This window comes from Python bivittatus, unplaced genomic scaffold, assembly GCF_059951505.1.
Source record: "Python bivittatus isolate LINGU-HERP-01145 unplaced genomic scaffold, Pbiv_v1 ctg000440_np1212, whole genome shotgun sequence".
Classification (NCBI taxonomy): domain Eukaryota; kingdom Metazoa; phylum Chordata; class Lepidosauria; order Squamata; family Pythonidae; genus Python; species Python bivittatus.
Genome location: NW_028277063.1, coordinates 6,795,812 through 6,818,057, shown reverse-complemented (window position 1 = coordinate 6,818,057; position 22,246 = coordinate 6,795,812). Strand labels below are relative to the sequence as shown.

The 22,246-nt window shown below is 39.8% G+C and overlaps 2 protein-coding genes across 3 annotated transcripts in view; both read left to right on the top strand.

The window, feature by feature from the left end:
• The window catches only part of GREP1 (glycine rich extracellular protein 1), a 28,850-nt gene extending 22,863 nt beyond the window's left edge, over positions 1 to 5,987 (top strand). For both annotated transcript variants that reach the window (XM_088142788.1, XM_088142787.1), the window contains 2 exons: positions 2,308 to 2,361; positions 3,752 to 5,987. In XM_088142788.1, coding sequence (XP_087998914.1) covers positions 2,308 to 2,361; positions 3,752 to 3,777 — 80 coding nt within the window. In that variant the 3' untranslated portion in view covers positions 3,778 to 5,987. The remainder of the gene's footprint in view (positions 1 to 2,307; positions 2,362 to 3,751) is intronic.
• Positions 5,988 to 7,273: 1,286 nt separating this feature from the next.
• PKMYT1 (protein kinase, membrane associated tyrosine/threonine 1) lies at positions 7,274 to 21,278 on the top strand. The gene is made up of 8 exons (XM_007424001.4): positions 7,274 to 7,464; positions 15,068 to 15,438; positions 15,987 to 16,477; positions 16,655 to 16,761; positions 16,959 to 17,131; positions 17,635 to 17,894; positions 19,252 to 19,350; positions 19,810 to 21,278. Exons 2-8 carry the CDS (start codon positions 15,070 to 15,072, stop codon positions 20,054 to 20,056), a joined length of 1,746 nt encoding a protein of 581 aa, XP_007424063.1. The 5' UTR covers positions 7,274 to 7,464; positions 15,068 to 15,069; the 3' UTR covers positions 20,057 to 21,278.
• Positions 21,279 to 22,246: the final 968 nt, after the last annotated feature.

Sequence of the window (22,246 nt, the reverse complement as noted above, 5' to 3'; positions counted from 1 at the left end):
GCTATCTTCCACATTTCAGAGCACATGGGCTAAGCCTCTGGTGCTTACCTTAGTTCTTAAGATATCCTATTCTAACCATGTAGGTTCCTACAGATTCAGGCATAATAAGTAAGTAAGTCTATCTAGCCATCCTGGACTCTGCAACCAACTAAAGCCGGTGAAACTGAATGCAAAATCAGAGCACCATGCTCTATTTTTTTTCCTGGATTAAAAGTGTGGGTAGATAGTTCAGAAATAATTGGCTTCCAAACAGTCTTTCAAATGCAGCCTTAAATAGAGCACTTCACAATCAGCTAATCTGGATGTTGCCAAAGTGTGAGTGATAGGACCCAGATCTGATGGCGGACAAGCTACCATTAAAAGCACCTCACTCTTCTGTGACTGGAAAAGATTTGAAATTGTTCTTGGCATGTCACTGGGAGTTCTGTGTGGCCAGGAGATTGAACTAGTACCCAATACAAACCTTGTGTGCTCCAGAACATGGGACAGACATCTCTGTAAATGCCCTGGGCTTTTCTGGAAGGCAAATCCAGAGGGAACAGCTTTCTGAAGACAGGTTCTCTTCCTTGAAGGCTTTCCTACTATTATTGGCTCTCCACAAGATGATACTATTCCACATTATAAGCAGTTTTAGCTAGTTATAACTGCTATAAGGATCCTTTTTTCCTTTCAAGTATTATTTTTAACTGAACAAAAAATAGGATTTCAGGAGTCACAGTGACTTAGCCCTGCTCTTAGCACAACAAAGCATCCATCTTAAGCTTCATGCCTTGGACTGCAGTCCATCATAATTAGCTGTACTTTTATCAGAAAAAAAATCTTGTTCATTCCTACAGTCCAATTATATTTACATTCCACTGCTCAGTCATAATTTCTGATGTAGATCATACCTTTAAGAAAGTACGCAAAAGCAACCATAGTAAATTTTTAAAAAGACAGTATGAGAAATATAACAAAAACCAGTACACTCTGTTGAAATAGTTACAAGGCTTACAGGGCCTTTCTAAAATTTGTTAGAAAGTTTTTCAGTGAGTAAGCCTCACTGAACACAAGAAACTTATGTTGGATTACACTGCACAGGAGGATTTTTGTAATCATAAGCTTATTTTAACATGTTATTTTGGGGAAATTAAAAAATAATGAGGAATTCAAATTTTGTAATCAATGGATCTATTTTAAGTGTAACAGGGTATCTAGGGCATTTCCACATAGCACAGTTTCCATTCAGCAATCTCACCAAATTGCTCTGAATATGGCTATGCAAACTGTCTTCGCAGATTCAGACCTTGAAATGCAATCAGGGCCCTACCCCAAATTACTGTGGGTCCTAGAAGAACTCCCTGCCTCATTTCTATTGCACTGAAAACCATATTGCGATGGTAAAAAGACAGCATATCGGCAAAGTCTCCCAGCATCTGTATCTATGGATGAACATTGCTATAGAGGCAGTTGTTGGGAGGAAAAATACATTCTTAACAAAACAGTACCTGCTGACAGGCACTATGAACAGATCCCTGAAGATTGCCTGTGGGATGGAAGAAAGACCATCCTGCAGCAACAAAATCCCCTCATCATTCCACACAAAAGAGAGAAAGAAATTGCTGGCATAGCCTTGCGCCCCCATTCAGCAAACAGTGGCTTTAAACAACAAATAAAGAAAACACCAGGTTGCTTAGCTGGTAGATCATCTGATGAAGAGTAGGGAAAACAGGCAGACCTCTTATCAGTTCTAATGGACTTTTCCCAAGATAAATTGAAAAGCTGTCTACCCATCCAGGGGTTGGCAGAAAACTATTCTGGCATCCTGCCAATCTCTATCATGTTTCTTGTTCCCAGACACCACCAGTCCTCTGACTTCCCTCCATGGGAATTAGTGGCAAAGTTTAATATATTTGGTACACCTTGAGGCTACCCTTGGACGGAAGCAGAAAATACTTTAACCCTGTTACAGCTAAAGATGGCTTCAGTTTATCATGGGTTGGGGGATGAGATGATGGCAACTTTACAGAGACATAACAGAAAAAAAGATGCTTCCAGGACATGTTTCTGCTATGATCAGATACATGTTGGGAAAGGCTATCAGTATGATTAGGTTGTCTGGATTCATCTTTTGGAGTTCTGTAGTTTGCACACATGCAGATATGAAACAATGGTAAAATTTGTTCACATTAAAGTTTATTAAATGGTAAAATTTTTGCTTAAGATTATATAAAAAAGTGTTGTCAAACAAGAATATGATGTAAGAGGAACAGAAGAATGCATTGTCCAGAGTTAACTCTTTTGGTATCTTTTTTTCTTTGGCTTTAGGAGGGAAAGAATCAAAGTATGGAATGAATGGATACCTGGGAAATGGCTATAGAGGTAAGATAAAAAAGGTGAAATACAGGTAGTCCTTGCTTAAGGACCATTCATTTAGCGATGGTTCAAATTTATGACAGCCTCAGAAGGAGTGCTTTATGGCCTGTAAAGCACTTCTGACCATCGTAAAATGTTGCACCGCCCCCACCCACCCCCACAGTCACGTGGCCGCATTTTGGGTGCTTGGCAATTGGTTCACATTTACGACCTGATGCCAAGCACCCCGTGATCATGTGATGCCATTTGCAGTCTTCTCTGCCAGCTTCCCCAGAAAGTCAATGGAGAAGGTAGCAGAGAAGCCTGCAAGCGGAGGGGATGGAGGGGAGCTGAAATCATTCTGCAGTCTGCAGGAACAAAGCTCAAATCCTGAAGATCTGAGCTCCATTCCTCCAGCCCTGCAAAGGATTTCCCCTCTGTGCGCAGAGGGGAGGGCAAACCCTTTGATGGGCTGCAGGAATGTTTGAGAGTGAAAAGGCTGCCTGCTGGGAGGATTTCAGCTCCATGTGGAGCTGAAATCCTTCAGCAGGCAGCCCTTTCACTCCGTCTGCTTTATGACCCAGGAGATCACTTAACAACCACAACCGGGAGTGTCTGGATTGCAATTGTTGAGCGAAGCAGTCACATGGGCATCTCACTTAATGACCACTTCCCTCAACAATTGAGATTCCACTCCCAGTTGTGGTCATTAAGTGAGGACTGCCTGTACATATCTTCTGTTATGCTGATTTTCTGCTCACCTTCATACCTGCATCAACCAGAACATGTATATTTGTCCACATTTCTAGGCATTTCTGTAAAATTAAAAGTTCCACAAAATTATCAGTAGTTATATCTAAACATTTGCTAGGTTCACAAGCCATGTTTTTTTTTATTTATCTTGTGGGTGAACTGTTGTGGCTTGCAGACCATGTGTGAACCTAGCCACTGTGACATAATCAACAAACCATGGTTAAAACAAACCATAACAGCATATTGTGTTAACCCAATCATTGTCTTTCATGAAGGCTCTGGGATTTCAGCTTATATGAAAAGGATTAGAGATCCCTAACAGAAATCTGAACATACTTACAGTTATAGGTTTCAGCATCATTTGAAGGAAGTAATGACAAATATATTATTACCTACCTACCTGTTTAAAACAATATTGTATTTGTGCTTTTGGCTATTTTGGTTTTTTAAAAAAAACTGTGCTGGGTTATTATGTGGTTTGAGGAAGATATACAAGGAAGGTGAATAATTTTTGAATGTTGGGAAAGTGGCTTCCTAGCTAATCATTTGGGGAATGGGACAGACATTTCCAAAACCATCTCATGCTGTCTTGCAGTCAGTCTCTGTAAATGGCAATGCTGGAATATGAAATAATGGCTGCCTTTATCTTCACTCTCCTTTCTAGTTCGCTGCCCTTCTGGAAAATGCTGAAAGACAATACTGCTCTATGGAACTTCTTATAGCAAGATCTGGCATCTGGACAATCTTTGGTGCTAATTTTGAAGACCAACAACTAAGTTTTCCCATATAAATGATTGTGTCTTTTTCCTTCTGTGTAGTTTATTTTGTCATTAGAAATGTTTCATTTTAAAAAAGAATGAAGAACATTGCATGTTAGTTTTTAAAGCTTTGGACAACCATATTTTCCAAGAGCTCATAGTATGTCTGTGACCAGTACTACATAAAGAATGTGAGAAGCTAGAAAATGCTTTTGTTTTTTTTCCCCAAGACATACCTTATGAATTCAACAAATTAGGAAGCTGTCTAGAGATGTTTTTCATTTAATTATGTTTCTGGAGGCCCAGACACCAATGTCTTTTCACGTAAAAATAAATCCACCATTCTCAATGTCTTGCATATTTGTGGTATCCTTGATCACAAAAACTAGCCTTGTATTATTTATGTACAGTATTTCTCAAAAATCCCATTTAAATATCCTTCCATTGCTGTGAGTTTCCATAAATATATAAATATATCTTATCAGACTAAAAGCTTACTGCTTAATTTCCCCAACATCTTCTAGATGATAGATGTGATATAGTATATTATTTCTGAACATGGCATTTTGATCCTTTTTCTCATGCTAAATTGATGCTATAGGATAATCTAGACATTGATTTAGAAAATAAGTTGTTATACTGAAAATATGGATGGATGTTGGGATCTTTACTTAAGATCAATTATTATATAAGTTTGTATCATTTCTTACATTAAAGGATAAATATTATTTGCCTGTTGCTGGCCACTGGCAATATTTATATCTATTGCCATCTTGGACCATTAGCATCTTCAGCTTCAGAGACACCTAAATGATTAGAAGTGATCACTGAATCTTATGAGATCAACAAACCCATAATTAGTCTTTGTTATGGATAAATCAATTTGATATGCAAATTTTAACAAGGGATTGGAGACCCTACTTCATCTAAACAATAGGAAACTGTCTTAACCTCTGTATCAAAAATTTCAATAGATCTAGATTACAGCTTATTCACAAAAATAATATTTCGTACTTATTGTACCCCGCTGTATTTGTATAGGAAAGGAATCAGTAAATCATCGTGTTTTTGGAGATGCAATGAAAGTAATACTTCATTAAAACAGGTTTTTGTAATGTCCTAAAACTGTTATTGAGTCTGAGACAGGGTTTAATATTTTCAGACAGCTATATTCTTTTGATCAATATTCCTATTATATGGCAATTGATGGCTTGACAACACAAATAGATATCCCATGCCTTTCTTCTTGCTAGGAGACTTGTCATTCAACACTGGAAAGATACATTTATATACACATTTATATTGCTTACACCAACTCAGTTTATCACTATGAGCCACCCCGCACAAAAGGAAAGATTTTGCAGACAACTGACATAACAACTGAGATAATTATGGAAGAGAACAATCTAGAAAAATAAAATTTTGAAGTGAAATAGTATAGTAAATGTTTGCAGCTACTTTAGTCCACTAGGTTGCAAACTTTTAATATTTTTTTCAAAAGTTTTGTAGGACTTTTTGCAGACTGTGTTTTATTAATATTTTATTGAAATTTTAAAATTACAAAGTTAAAAGTTAGAAATCAAAAAGAAAATGGAAAATACAAATTATAAAGAAAAGAAAAAGAAAACGTGAGATAAAGTAAAAGAAAAAGAAGAAAGATATGAAAAATAGATAGCTTCCAATCTATCTCTGGTCTTAATAATAATAAGAGTGTCATAGGTGCTAGTTTTTAATGCATTAAGTAGGAATAATTCTTTTGTCAAAACATATCCCATTACATTTATAATCTAATCTTCAAATCCCCATGTAAGCTTTGCCCCGCCTGCATTTTGCAAATAGTCCATCAATGGTTTCCATTCCTTAAGGTAATTATTTGATTTTTCTTTTAATAAACAAGTCAGTTTATCATTTTCTGCCACAGACTGTGTTTTATGATATCAAACTTGGGTGGAGTAAGATTAGAAGAAATGGTAAAATTTCCTGATCTGAAATATCATTTCAGATTTTTTCTGAATTACTGATATAGGACACGATCTTACAAGTTTGTAAGATCTTCTTTATCTTCCAAAATAAGTGTTCAGATCGTAGTGTGAAAATAAATTATTTCTGAAAAGCAAAGAATAGGTGACAAAAAAGCATGTCTAGCTGCCTAAACTAGAGTAACTCAGATTGAGATGGGCTATAGAAATAACATAAATAAAATAAATAAAAAGTAAAAAAAAAACTGGGACAGGTGGTTTTTATATTATATGTTATATATCCTTTATTCTGTACAACACAAAGGGGTGTGTGCTCCTGCCTACTATTTTCCCCACAACAACTACCCTGCGAGGTGGATTGGACTGAGGGAGAGCAACTAGTCCAAAGTCACCCAGCTGGCTTTCATGTTGAAGAGAGGATTTGAGCTCACTGTTTCTAATCCAGCACCTTAATCTCAAACTTTACTTAGTTTGCAAACTATCTTAAAAATGCCAAAAGAGGCATAGGATATTCTCTAGGTTTCTTTTTATTATTCTTAATTTCTATACCCTGTGCTATAATATATGTTAATTTTGTATCAGCTGCTTAGCAGCTGTCAACTGCTGTTTCTTTTTCATTCATATAAACTGTTATCAATCCAAGAGTGTCTGCTATACTGTAGACAATATATTTTAGAAATAAATAATAGCGATTTTAAAAATTAATAGCACAATCCTAAATCCCACTGATACGAATGGATCTTTTTTTCCCAGTGACAACAGATTTCATGGTGCCATAGCATAAAGACTGTGGAGACTTCTAGATTTTTTTCATTATATTCTTTATAGATGAAATAAAAGCTCTAATGAAACAAAAATGGAAGGAACAGAGGAGCCTAAAGCTTCACTTTTCAAACTGACTTTGAGCAAGGAACTCATAAACATTTTATTAAAGTTTCTCCATAGACCACAGTTTGAGGATGACAAACATTTATCTCTCACCTAAGGCTACTGTATTTAGGCCACAAAAGTACGCATGATACATAACCTCCAGCTTTTTGCTGCCATTCTATGATCGTCCTGAGTTTTCCAGCCGAGATGTTAGAGCTCCGATTTGCGCGACAGATGATACACAATACAGTACCAGAATAATGGCGCTGAGGTAAAACAACCGTCTTTTAAGGAGATGCGGGAGGGAAATGAAACAAGGAAATTGAATCTCAAGACTCTTTCTACATTCCGCCTCCTGTAAGCTTTTTGTCAGGTCTTGATTACTTTTAAGTACGTGACGCGACCCACGACGGGTGGCGTTGGAAATGGGAGAGAAAAGCGGAATTCGGTCGCCAAGCGCGCGGGCGGGCAAGGGCGCTCGCTGCACGCCCCCGAGTCTTTTTGTTGGTGCTTTTTCGAGCGCGGTGTGTGGGTGTGCGCGCCCGTCGCGATTATGACGTAGAAGGCGGAAGTGGGCGAGGCCGTTTGGAATTTTGGCGCGAGCGCGGAGCGTTAGGTGTCTTCTAGGAGGCTTGGCGCGCCTCAGAGGAGGGGCAGGAGGTGGCCGGACTGAGGGAAACTGGGTTCCTGCCTCTGGGAACTCACGGAGAACCCGAGCTTTCTTGTCTCGCGACTCAGAGGGGATTGGGACGGAGAAAGATTTGGAAGAGGTAGGAGAATCCTCGAAGTCTTTCCACGGGGGAAGGGAACCGGTTCGTAGAGCTGACTACGCCCGTGCCAACCTCTGATGGGGAAAGGTGCACACACTCTGCCAAATGCTCTGGGGAGAAAGTATAGCCCGTGGCTGTGATAGTGAAGGGGAAGGGGGCAGGTTGGTGAAGGGGCTGGTGTCGTGCTGTGGTTAAATTAGGACGACCCAGGTTCACGTCTCTCCTCAGCCAAGGAAACTCAGTGAGTGGCTTTGGGACAGTTATTCTCTCAGCTTAACCTACCTCTCAGGTTTGTTGTGGGAAAGAATTGGTGGAAGTTATCCTTGAGTTCCTGGAAGAAAAAAGGACAAAATAAATAGGGAGTGCAGCTTGTCCACCCTACGTATGCAGATAATGCCACTCCAACAATATAATTTCTGTGCCCCTCTAATTAGGTGTGGGTTCCAGTTCCCATTGTCTCTTTCAAGTAGAGCCATAGCCAAGCTGGCTCCAGATGGCAGGAACTGGAGGCTACCCTAGCTTTAGGAATTCAGCTCTGTTATGTAAGTCACATTATCTATGTTCCTCCCTGTATGTTAGCCTTTTTCAACTTGGTGTCATCCAGACCTCCAGATGACACCTTTCACCATCCCTGGCTAATTGTCTAAATAGCTAGGATGTAGAGATTTTTGTCCAATACTTTAACAAAAAGAGGCCAGAATGGTGAAAGTTACTATTGGGGTATTATACCTAGCAGGATTTCTCTCTATGTTTTGGCAGATGGCAGCACTTGCCTGACCTTGTCAAGGCTTGGAAACTAAGCAGCAGTGGCCCTAGTTAGTGTTTAGATGCGAGGCTACTAGGTAGTACTAGAGTTGTTGGTTAGATTGGATAATCATCATCCTGGAAAGAGGCAATGGAAAACCACTTTGAACTATTACTAAAAAAACAAAAAACTGCATGGATGAATCCATGTAGTCATCAAGAGTTTTGCTCAGCTCAAGGGTAATTTTGCCTTTGTGTACCACCACAAATTGTAAGAGTGCAGTTGCCTTCCCAAAGATGTTTATAATCTAGAAATAAGTACAAGAGGAACATTAGAAGAAGGAAAGGCAAATTAAGAATGGGTGGTGGAGAATATGCATATTTCAGTTATGCTTACTTACCTTTAGTTATATTAGAGTTTGGGATTAAAGGAGATTACGGTTTCGTGGAAAATAGTTTTGAGAAGTGACTTGCAGAAAAAGGTGACTTAAGAGTCTAAAGGTTCACATAATACACTGAGCCACAAATTAGCCAACCATATTTTAGGCTAGTGTGTTTTGTGAATCAAGCCAGTGTTGCTAGTTTTGATTGTGTTATGTAAACCCAGGCAGTTGAATTTGTTCAATAAATCAGAATTAACCATGGGGTAGCATGTTGTGTGAATATAGCTGGAGGCATTGGGAAGAATTAGTTCCAAGCATATTGGCAGTAACTGATGGAAGGTATCTACGAAGTGGGGGATGATGTGGTGGATTGCAATATGGAGCAAGGTTATCAGGAAGGAGGAGGTGCATTGCAGGAAGGGCAGGGAGACAAAAGACAACACAGGCTAGAACTGGAGTGTGGGAAGTGTAAGAGGTTCAGGATAGCTACTCCCTAGAATCTCCCAGGGTATATCCATTAGGTGCAGTAGTATAGATTTAGTCTGGCAAGATAAGCAATAAAAGAACTGATTTTGGATGAACTGTTTCCTTGCTGTTCTTGGACTGAGCCTGACAGTAAAGGAGATGGGTAGAATCATGTAGGAAAGCAGAAAAGCTTCAAATGCTTAAGGCTGTACTATATTAGGATTGGAGAAACAAATGTTCCCTTTTCACCTGATGTGTTATCGGTGAGGAAGTAGATTCTTTCTCTGTGGGTGTGTTGGATACAATGTTTTTTCAAAGGGGAATAAATTATTTATTGAATGAATAATTTGCTAGTTACACTTTTATTTAACTCTTTCAAGAAGTTTGTTCTTTTCCCTATACATAGGCATTCAGTTTTATGTGCATTAGAACTCTGTAAAATAATTGAGGCTTAAATATCATAGGCTTGACCTATGATCAGAGAATAAGTTAATGTTCTGGAAAAATCTATAGACCAGACCCCATTATCTCTACGTGAGTTAGTCACGTGGGCCAAAGTATAAGGAAAGCCACATAACTAACTTTAGTGTAGGTGGAATCCAGTAATCACTGCACTTTTATTGCCCAATAAACTTACTGTTAGAACCTCTAATATTTTGGGGAGATTTCCACCACAGTTTCTTGGCATAGTTGGCAGGACAGGAAGTCCAAGGATCAGGAGTGGAACTTTGGAGACAGGTGCTGCTGCATTAAGTGTGCAGTTTTCTTAGTTTTTTCACAGCAGTCCAAGATACTCCTGTCTACACCTGATTAGAAATAGCCAAGGAGACTGGCTCAGCAGAGAACCCAGCATAGTTCCAAGATGTTGGAATAGGAAAATATTTATTTAATTGTCTTTAATCTGGCTGCATTTGCTTTGTTGAATTTTGTGAAAGTTTATTCCCTGTGTTTTAAGTACTGCTTCCAACCTTGGCTGTCTGTTTAACGTTCCAGTCTGCCTGCCAGATAGAGTTGAAAAGCAAGGTGGCTGACTGCAAAATGTGCTCAGTGGGCTGCATGAGGTTAATGAATAAGGTTGAGAGGCAAGATAGGCCAAAAGGGTTCAGTTGAAAAGAACTGAAAAATGACCAGTAAAGTTTATGCTTGATAAACATGGAAAACAGTCTGTTAAATACCTCTTTAAATGGCATTCTTGGACCAAGTCAGAATCGGAAGTGTAATTTCCAAAAATCAATTCTTTGGACATGGATACAATCTTCCATCTTAGAGGTCATAAAAATACTTAGAGGGAAAAATGAAGTCTATGATTCTTATGGTCTGTCGGAAGGAGAAGCATATCAAAGAAAGGATTCTCATTTTAGAAGTCTGAGAAGCTGTTTATGTAAGTGCAAGAATGAAGAAAACTAAGGGGAAAGTTAAAAGTAAAAAAGGAATCAAGAGTGGGATCAAATTATATCCCCAACTTAAAGCTGGTATTACATAGGCTCTGCCTTTGGAGATTTAGCCCAAAGATATTTCAGGTATGTGCACTGTCTTTTCCCCTTGTATGAGGTTGAGGGAATGACAGTAGGACGACGTCAGGGAAAAGGCAGAGCAAATGAAGAATTGCTGCAAGAGGAGGAATTTAGAGCATGGAGATTGATCGGGGAGGCTAGCTAAAAGGTTTAGTGATGAGAAGCATGATGGAGGCATGTACAGTACTCTTAGGTATCCTTTGTGCCAAATCCCAAATCTAGCTGGTGGAACATGCACATTCACATACCAAGAAAATTTACTGATCTGGGAAGCTTCGCTCTTTCCATCACTTCATACAGACCCAGGAAATTCAGGATAAAATTACATGTAACATTTCAGGTATATACAGTGGTGCTTAAAGGTTTGCAAACCCTTTTGAATTTCTGCAGAAATATGACCTAAAATGTGATCTATTTTCCACACAAGTCCTAAAAGTAGATAAAATCAATTAAATGAATGTATCAAAATCATTATACTTGTTCATTTATTTATTGAGGAAGATTATCCAAAGCTACATGTTATGTGTGTCAAAAATATTGAATGGAGTCTTGAAGAATGGGTTGGTTAAAATCACTCAGGATACTCATGGCCAAATGTTTTACTTCCAGCTCTAATGATCTTGAGGAATACACCCAGATGGTCATTAGGGTTGATTCCTCATGAAATCATAAAAGGAAGGCCTACGAAGACATCATTAAATGTGGCACAAAAGAAGGGTAATCCTCATCTGGAAAATGAATCTGTGATATCCTCTTTAAAAGGTTTGATCACTGTTTTTCAGGCCCAAAACAAGCAATAGCAATTGTGCATTACCATTTGGGTTGAAATACTCCAAGTTGAATCTGTGGGCTGGATTCTTGTTGCACTACACCAAAGACATTCCTGAGTCTGAGGTGGAAGGATCCATATCAAGTACAGTACCTATTAATACCTACCTATGGATGCCAAGAGCCAGGGCCTGTCCCACTGGGTTAATCAATCTCATCTTAAGAAAGCACCTGCTCCGTCTGCTAGTGTAAGCCTTAAGCCACCTAATGAAAAACTTGCAGCCATGCAACTGGGTAATCAGCAGCAGAAATGAGAAATAACAGCACTGTCTGCTACTTTGCTTAGTGTGTTTTTGATTGTGGCAGGAACTACCTTTTTAAAAATATAGTTACAATATGCAATCTGGGTAAATGCTGCTAACTGCTGGCTTTGTTCACACATGCCAGTCTACTCTCTTGGAGGGAGTTCCAAGCTTGTTTATCCCTTAGAACCTAGTGAAATGTTAGATCTCTCCAGCTCTCAGAAAACAATACCTGGGAAAAGTAGGAGGCAATGCCTCAAAGTTTAACTGCACAATATCTTTCCCTATATTGGTATGTGTAATGGAGTGAAACGTTTTACGGGAAACTTCATCTGTAATGTTACTGTCATAAAGATTGGGGTCCATCTAATAAATGGCGCAATCTTGGAGGTAAAATCCCTTCTGACAATGGAATCCTGGAATATTATCAACATATTATGCTTATGCCCACTTGTGTAAATGTGGTTTCACTGTAGTAGCAGACCATTATTTTATATTTGGATACCATACCTGCACTTTTAGCGTTTCCTTTTATTTCTCCCTTTCCCTTTCTTCTTTCTCATCCTACAGGTAGTCCTTGCTTAACAACCATTTGTTCAGCGACCATTTGAAATTACAATGGCACTGAAAAAATGGATTTACAACCTGTGCCCGAAATTACGACCATTGCAGTGCCCCCACAGCCACATGATCAAAATTCAGGTGCTTGGTAGCTGCCCGCACTTAAAACCACAGGGGCACTTCAACTCCCGCCACCCACCTATCTCACCCCTCATATCTGCCCTTTTGGCCCCCTGCCGCCCTGCGCTCTGTCACCCCAGCTAACCTTCACTTCTGTCTTGCTCCTGCTGCTGACGAGGCATACCTGGCCTAGCTGCTGGGCCCTATGGGGCTGGCTTTGCGCTGGGAAGAAGGGAAAGAGAGCTGAAAGCAGCCTTTTTTTCCCCCTTCTTCCCACTGCTCTCTCTAGTTCCTGGGGGCTGGCTGAAAAAGCTCCATGCCAAAATCCAAGCAGGATTTTGGCACGGAGCTTTTTTAACCAGCCCCCAATTGAGAGGAAGTCCTCTCAGCAGTAGCCTGTGACCTTCCCTGCTGGCTTCCCCACTGACTTTCTGGGGAAGCTGGCAGAGAAGATTGAAAATAGTGATCACAGGGCACTTGGCAGTTGCAAGCCCCTGCTGCCTGCCAAGAGGACTCCCTCTCATCTCTGAGGGCTGGCTGAAAAAGCTCCGTGCTGAAATCCAAGCAGGATTTTCAGCCAGAGTGGAGAGGCTTCAGAAGCCCCTCGACTCTGGGGTTGAAAATCAAAGCAATTCTGAGGCCTTTGCAGACCCGACCCACAGCGTACCCCTGTACCCCCTCACCAACTCTCCCACTTACGCTCTCCCTCCCTCCCTCCCCCACCCAGCTGTTCCTGGGTCTTGCAACTTCCTGCTGGCTTCCCCACTGACTTGATTGTGGGAAGCTGGCAGGAAGTTGCCTCGCCTAACAACTGGTGCATTTACTTAATGGTGGCAACCTGGACTGCCAGGATTGCAGTCACTAAGCGGAGCAGTCACATGATAATTCACTTAACCACATTGCTTAGCAACCTAAATCCCAGTCCCAGTTGTGGTCATTAAGGAAGGACTACCTGTACTTCAGTTTGTATTCATTCTTACTGTTGTTAAGACTTTCCGTTAAAAAAAAGTTTGAAAAGAAGAGAAGAGGGATGGGTATAATGTGGAAAATCTATAGACCAGACCCATTATCTCTAAGCGAGTGAGTAACATAGGCTGGATTACAAAGTAAGATGCAGAACTAGTACAGACTAGTTTTGAGGGAGAGCTGAGCATTCAGGAACTGAAATGACCCCCCCCCCAATCTGTAATTCTGTTATAAAAGTATTTCTTCTAACTCAGTTGCTTCTTGCAAATGCCTATTTTAATGTCTATAAAAGCTTTGTAACATTTTACTTTACTCTGGGTGGAGTCCAGTGATCACTTTCTTGCCTAAAAATGATCATTGGACCCTGCTGGTTACAATATTTTGGTGAGATTTACTCCACAATATGCAGAACAGAACCAGCTTCGTAACCACATTTGAAGTCGTCCTACTCTTAGTCTGATGCTCTGAACATTGTAGAGATATAGTTTGTGTCCTTTAAATAAAGCATTATACAAAATTATAGTTGCCATATTGAACAAGCGGCCATACAGTGCATCCTATAATCTTTATTCTGAAGTAATCCCTACTATTTTCAGTATAGTTTACTCCCAGAGAAGCAATCTTATATTTGCATATAACAAAAGCATATATAAGATTGCTTCTGTGTTGTTTTTTAAATTCAAGTGCCTTATGATGGATTATGTAAGCAAGGAACTGCTGGCATAGATCAATACTTTGAAACTCTTTATATTTTCCAACTGGTGCTCCATTTACTGTTTGTTCAGTTTGTGCTTCTGCTGACAGTTGTGTTTACTTTAATTTGAGTGCCTCTAGAGAATCAGATTCCAGATTTGTCAGTTTCATTTGAATGTCACGTGGCTTATCAGGAATCACTAAGAAACTTCATCACTGTTATTGATGGATCCTGGGCAACTGCAGCAGATAGATGAAATGCGTCTTCCCTGAAATACTCCTCAAATGGCCAGGGTTTGGAGACAGCTGACCACGGGGCATTGATTTTCTCAGATGGAAATCTAGTGCTGATTGGAAAGCATGGGTGTTACTAAAGCTTTTGATTGATAAGGTTTTTTTTTAAGGACAAACATAAAGAGAACCTTACTGTAAAAAGAACTGAAAAATATAGAAATGATTAACATCAAATTAAAGGTTTTTTGTTTCCAGAATTGTAAGCTAGAAATAAAGAAGCGTTTGTTTCTGCCATAAGATCACTAGAGGTCTTTCAGGCTGTAATGTTTCTGAATATGCTACTGCTTACCTTATTCCTTCTATTTAGCCTTTTAAGTGCATCTAACCAAACATTGTAAAGAAGTAAACAAAGCAGATACCTAGCTAATAGGCGTTATAAGTTTAGTTATTTATATTAGCTCTATGGGGTTTATAATTTTATGTTAAATATATTTACTTACCTACATTCATATGAGTTAAAGTTATAAACTTAAGGATGCTTATTACATTTTATTGTTTTTTGTTGTTGTTTTCTTTTCAGTAATGGTCACTGACTATAATAAAGTATATCTCTTTAATATGCTATTGCATTGTATGAAAAGACGGTTTAAACTCAATGTATGTCATGATCTGTGTTATTTCAGTTAGGTTAAATATGGGGAAAAGTATCTAACCACAGCTTATATCCAGTTTTTATGACTGATGAACCTGAAGGAAAGTCCTCTATAGCCTAGCACCAAAACTTGCTGCTTTATGATTTAGGCTGTAAAGGAAGCTATTGCATAATCTTAGTGATTATACTTTCTGCTTTCAGATATGCCGGTACCTCTTGACTGTTCAGGGGCTGAATCTCAATTGAGCCATACTCCTCTGCCAGTGCCTGCCTTCTTCAGGGAAGCAGAATGCAGTTTTTCAATCAAAAGGGCCCGCCAACCACTCAGTTATACCCTTCCTCCACGGCCACGCCACAAGAGCACATTAACTGTGAGCCGAATTTTCTCTGACCGCCGTCTGCAGCCTTGGACCAAGCTCCAGCCACGCAGTGTTTCCTTCCATGGCTCACACAAGCAGCAATCACCTCTACATAGTCATCTGTATGATGCCTCTAAAAGAGAGCTGTTTTTCAGGCAGTGTTTCCAGAAACTCAGCTGTTTGGGACGAGGATCTTTTGGGGAAGTATACAAGGTAAGGCATCATCAGGTAGTGATGATTAATAGCTTAAAATAAGATTACAGAAATTAATGGAGACTATATTTATCACTGGGATTTAGTTGGGACAGTTAAATGGAAATTCCATATTCTGCAGTGCTATGTGGAGTCTGGAATAAATGTATTGGCATCATACTCAACTTGTAAAACTCCTTGAAGCATGTAGCAGACAACTCAAAGAAACAAATTGAACTTTTGGTTAGGCACAGCAGATAATTTCCTATATTTTAGTGTAATTTGTATAGTAGTTTGTTTAAAATGTTCTTGTAAAATTTTTTGCATTTCAAACTACAGTATTTTAAATACTTGTGGTTTAACTTTGGCTGCCTTAGCAATTAGAACAAACAGTACACATATTTGCAGCCTACTTACATGATATAAACATTACTTACTTGTCACAAAAATTGATATTCTTGGGAGAGAACAGTACCACTCCTCACTTGGATGTTAGGATTATTAGGTAGGATTCTTAAGTTGAAGCACTTCCATGGACTGGCCAGGATCCTCCCCATTCTCTCTTATAGGTACGGTCTCGTGAAGATGGTCAGTTGTATGCAGTAAAGCGCTCTGTGGAGCCTTTCCGGGGTGAGGGTGACAGGCAGCGCAAATTGGCTGAGGTGCGCAAGCATGAACATGTGGGGCACCATCCCAACTGTGTGAGCTTTGTACAGGCCTGGGAGGAGCGTGGACAACTGTACATCCAGACAGAGTTGTGCCCTGGCACCCTGTTGCAGTACTGTGAGGAGTATGGGCCCCTGTCCGAATGGCAAGTTCAGGCCTTCCTCTGGGATTTGCTTCAAGGACTGCGCCATTTACATGATCATAACCTTCTACACATGGATGTCAAGCCAGCTAACATCTTCCTATCATCTACCAATGTCTGTAAGCTGGGAGACTTTGGCCTAATGCTGGAGTTGGACTCTGGGGATCTGAATGATGCTCAAGAAGGGGATCCACGCTACATGGCCCCGGAGTTGCTCCGTGGAGAATATACCAAGGCTGCTGATGTCTTCAGGTGTGGAGTGTGATGGGAAGGTGGGGAGCTAGGTTTCCTAGTGCCAGGAATGGCCACTATCATAGTTTTTGCTCCTCTGCCTCAAAGGTAGCTAACAATGGGTGTTAAAAATCAATGATGTGGTTTAATAGTGCTGCTTGCTTCAGTTACTTGATCTATGTCTTTCTGTCCTCCCAGCCTTGGCATAACTATCCTAGAAATTGCCTGTAATATGGAGCTCCCCAATGGAGGTGAAGGCTGGCAGCAGCTTCGACAGGGTTATCTGCCCCCTGAATTCACTGCAGGTGAGCAGCAGCAAAGGGGACATCTCTGCATGTAATATCTACAGTGCAAGGATTCTGCTGGCAATCTTTTTGGGAAGCAGGCAAATTGAAAAGCATCTATCAAAGCCAGAATGGTCAAGTGAAGAAGCTAGTGATGTGAAAAATTCAATATGCCACACAATTAAAGGTAGGCGACTGACCCTTTCTATCCATTTCAGGTCTCTCTGTCGAGCTGCGAAAACTTCTGGTTGCCATGTTGGAACCTAATCATCTTCTCCGGCCCTCAGTGGAGATGCTGCTTAATTCTAGTCTCATGCAGAAAACTGAGAGGTGGCGAAAACTGATGTTGTTAGCACAATCTGGGATCCAGCAGGGAGTCTCCATGTACAAGGTGAACATGAATTTAGCCAAATATCATTATAGTCCTAATTCTAAAGCAACCTTTAAGCACATACTCTGCTGATTGTTCATTTTTATGTATTTTTGTTTCAAAATGGATTGATAAACCTTATTAGTAAAATACATACATACATACATACATACACCACAGTGCTGTCAGAGCACTCTTTTTCTTATAACTATAGCCATCCCTTTCATTTCTTTTCTGTTCTTTTAACCCAAGGGTCTTAATAAATTGTTAGGTACCTTTGCTTGTGATTGAATGAGACTGAACTAGCTCTATATATTTCTCCCTGAGTCCTTGGAATTCTTTGACACCTATTACTACAAAATTGTCACTGATTTATATCAAATGTTCATTGTCATTTAATGCTAGAACCCTTTCCTAGTCTCAGTTTTATTGTCAAATTTAGGATATAATTCACAGTTGTTTTCTGTATATTCTGCTTGCTGATCTCTCTCAAGTGTTTGATTCTTTCCTCCTGCTCATTCCAGACTCTCCTCAGGTTCATGCAGTGGCTCTGGGGAGCTCTGTGCAGTCCAGCTCATTGGTTGCTCTTTTGGCATCAGACTGTTCCAGTCACACCACCACATTCACCCTTCCTCCTTCCACTAGAAAACAGCAGTCTCTCTAGTGACTGGGGCGAAGAAGATGAGGGTGATGAAGAGACCCTTGGTGAGGATGTATTTGAGCTCTCAGAGATAAGTGAACGACATAACCACACTTGCCCTGTGGAGCTGCAGTCCTCAGATAAGTAAGTTGGAGGGAGAGAGGCACATTCCCTCTTCCATCATCTACCTAGCTCAAAACATGGTAGAAGTAGAAAGTGAACACAAGCAAGTGCCCTGTCTCAGAATTTGCTGTTTAACATTAAAAATTGTGGTAGGTGAATCCCAGTGTTTGAGGTCAGTGAACTGCTTGTCTAGTTTGAAAGACAAATAAGCTTCTCAAGAATCCACTGGAAAAGTTCCTTTCTGACACTGGAATTGATGAATTAGTAACATGAAGCAAATTCCATTGACCAGTCCTTTTTTAGAACTTTTTAATCCCCTAATACTTCAACCACATGCAGTTACCTTGTCTCTGGTTTTAGCAATCTCTAAAACCCAAAATAGGGGACAGTGATTAGGATTGTGCAAAGTGTTTGAAGAAGCACTTTGTGAAGTGCCCTTCCAAACTTGCTGCCCGGAGCATAATTGGCAACCAAGGAAGAGCTTCAAATTGATTGCACCAAGTCTTTGAGAAACTGCCTCAATACAGGTAGTCCCCAGTTTAAGAACAAGTTCCATTCCCAAGGTCTGTCCTTAAGTCAAATCTGTATGTCAGCTGGAACAGTATTATTGTATAATGCTGTATAAATAGTAGTGTAATTAACGCAAACCATTATATATTTAACTTGAATTTGGCTACAATAGACTCCATTCTTAACTATGGGTCGTCCTTAAACTGGGCGTTCTTAACCCGGGGACTACCTGTACTCCAAGCAGCAGTATTCTCCAAATGCTTTTTACAGCTGTTGTAATGATTCTCTAGAACACCTACCACAAACCTGAAGCCAACTTATGGCATTAGTAAACTTATCCAATTGTTTTTCATATGAGAATTTGTATCACTCCTTCTTTGATATTTTCTCTAATTATTAAGAAATGTTTCTGTAGCTTATGAAAAGTGCTGTCAGTTGTCAATTATTGTCTAACCATTAAGAAAATCTGATTCAGTTTAAAGTACTCATCCCGTTTTTTCTCTAACAAAATTATTCTCATCTTTTTTAATTGTTAAGGGTGGCCAACTGCTCTATCAAAAAAGAATTATCAACCCCCGATAATTCAAATTATTTCTGGCTTGGAATCCACCTTTTGGAGGTGAATGACTAACAGTCTTTGTTTTTTCCTTGAAGGACAGAAAGAACAGGTCTGTTATATGTATAGAGGTTATATGATGAACTGAAAGGGAGAAGAGGGAGCAAATGACTAACCCAACCTACTTGTTCAAACATGTTGTGCATTCATTTGTTCTATGTGTTGGTCTGGATTCCCCACCCATTCTTCAACATACCTTTGTCAGGTTTCTGCTAGGCCTGATAGTAAAACCTCCTATTTGCTTTTCTTTAGACAACCTGGTTCCCCTCTGCTGACCATATGCCCATGTACAGGAAGCACCTCCACACCACGGCATCCCTCACCTCAACAGACTAGTTGCAGGAAAAACAGGTGAGCTGTTATTGAAGTGATACTATAAGGAAATAGTTGTGTTCATACAACTCGCTAAGCTATAATGTGGTTTGTTTTGGTTTAGTGGATTGTGCAAATCCAGCAAATGTAATGTATTCAGTAAACTCCTGTTAATTAAACTAAGGCTTATTGTATGTAAAACCAGCCAGTAACTAAACTTCTAGAGGTTTTTGCAGAGTTGCCTGCAAACTGAAGATACAAAATAATGTTCAGAATGCTTGATGACTCAGCCAGGGAGCAACTATATAGCACTGGGCTAACACTTCTATTACATGCTTTCACCTCTACAGTAAAAGATAAAGTACAGTATTTTGAACCTTGAGGCTTTCTCAAGCGCTTAGATTGTGAAGAAGCCAAATGTCTTAGTTTCTTCCTTGCTAAGTTGTGAGGTTTCCGTAACTACTTCCTTGTTTATTTGTTTATTTTGGTTGTTTGCAGGTCTTTTGCACTCCCGGGAAGTCCCAACCTTAGTTGCGTTAGTCTGGAGTCCCCATACAACAGCCCCACTTCATCAGACTTGTTACCTGTGAATAGCTTGCAGCACACACTAGCATATGATGATGCAGAAGATGAATGGGAATCAGTTTTACCTCAATGCTCAAATCATTGCTCCACTTTTGAGCCAAAAAATTTGTTAAGCTTATTCGAGGACTCTCTGGCATCTGAGCAAAAGTGTCAGAGCTGATGGGGGAACTGTATTTATTTGCTGGTTTGTTTAGGCCCTTTTTTGGTACTGAAGGGGTTCCTGCCATTAGCATTATGCTAGAGGTCAGTATGCTCAGAGGCACTGGGTTATGACCAAGCTCAGTCTAGCAAAGGAGAGGCAAGATTTGTATGGATGCTTCGCTGTGCGTACGTTTTGTCTGCTTGAGTCATATATAATGCTGTTTTTGAGATACCAGTTCTTGCCTTCAGGACTTAAGAATAGTATTTGCTGGCAATCAGTAGAAAGCAGATCATACTGTCTCACCATTTAAGAGAAAAGGCATCCTACTTTTATATGAATTTGATTAAATACATTCTGTACACATTGCTTTTTTAAGTTTTGTCCCCTTCTGTTTGTGTCCCAGAGATTTGCTGCCATTTGTGGGCTTGGGAATCGGGACTGAATAATCTTTCATTCTGGGGTTTTACAAAGGTGGCAGCTGTAAGTCATGACAATAAAAGCATTCAGAATTTCCACTTATTGGTCTGTTTCTTTTTTAAAAACATGACTTGACTATAAAGTACAACTCCATAAAGAAAAAAAAAAAGACCGAAAGGAGATACGTTATTTAAACCCAAGCCAAATAGACAAGGAAAGCCATTTCAGTTTTGTTTAACTGAAGGAAATCTTGAAAATACAGATCTTCAGAGAAGTGACTGTAAACTGAGCACACGCCTTTGATAAATTCTAAAGCTTATTAGCTGCCCATATCTACTGTGTCTCACTTGTTTTCAGGACTTTGCAGTCAGGTTACATGAGATGCCCTGTTCTTACTGGGTAGAGAAAAAGGTGACTGGTGATTGATAAAAATGTGCTTTTCTGGAAGCTTGTTCAGTCTACTTTACTGAGCTTCAATTAGGATATGATTAGCATGCATGTGTCCTCTTAGACTAACATACTCAGCTGAGAGCCTACTGATGAGTTAACATGCTATCTACTCATCTTTCAGTCAGCAAAAAAACCCTGTACCAGCATGAAATTTGCTGCCACCATTGCCAATCATTGTCCTGCCTCTATGGCATCTGTTCTGGCTCACTGAATGGCACCATTTTGATTTTATGTATGCAACGCATGACAACCAAAGCAGTCAGCTGATTTTTCTGGCTTTACTGTTTTTCCTCTTCTGCATATCAGCAGCTAGTAGGAAAAACATCCACCAGTCATGGTACAAGAGGAAGTAGGGGTTTGGGGGGACAATCTGGTTACAGGATAGTGTCCCTCATCTGTAGGCTTCCTCCTCCTGTACTCTTATGCTATAACCCAAGCTGAAGTTAAAAAGTCGCTGAGGAAGCTGAGTTACAAGCAGCATTTTTATCTAGGATTGTCCATTGCTCTCTTTCCTTTTCCTTAAATAGGCAATAAATGCTGTTTGACCAGATTCCTCTATGCTGTTTGACTAGCAAAGGGGCAAAAAGTACATTGATCCCATCATTCTGTTATTAGGTGATTTCATCCTTGTGCTAACCTGGTAAAAATCATAAAGTTAAAGCCCAGCATTGCCAGCTTAGTACTACTGCATAATTCTGACAAATCACTAGCAGAGTGCTGCTGTGTCCAGCTTTTTCGGGAGACAGCAACAGAATGGCAGCAGGCACGGTTGACCAGAGAAGAGGACACGCCCAAACAGTATGAAACAGGCAATATGTGCCTTGCTGTTTCTACCAGTACTGACCACCTGATTTTTGCCTCCAAAATAATAGGTGACAAAGTATAATAGGTTTTATACTTTGTGGCTCCTATTAGGAAATCCCTATTTGTTTTACATAAAGACAAAATGAACGTGTGCTAAAACCATTCCATTTATCAGCATACTTAATAGGTGTAGTTTAGTTCCAGTGCTGAACTTAAATTTCAGTAGCAAGAGTTCTGGGCTTCACAGATAAGGTGAGAATAATGAAGTTTAAGGCAAAATTATCTTAAGTACCAGTCACAACTCTCTTAACCAGCATGTCCTGGGATTGGTTTTGTTTAACTGTGTTATGTTAATCTTTTTACCTGATGAAGAGATCTTAGAAATTCCAAAGCTAGCACCCCATTTTGTAAAATTTAAATTGGTCTAATAAAGGTCCTTCTACATGTTTTTTTTTTTCCTTTTAGCCAATACAGCTGTTTCATAGCTGATCTAATCCTTATTCTCTCTAGCCTAGGTTGTAACAGGAATGAGGTGCT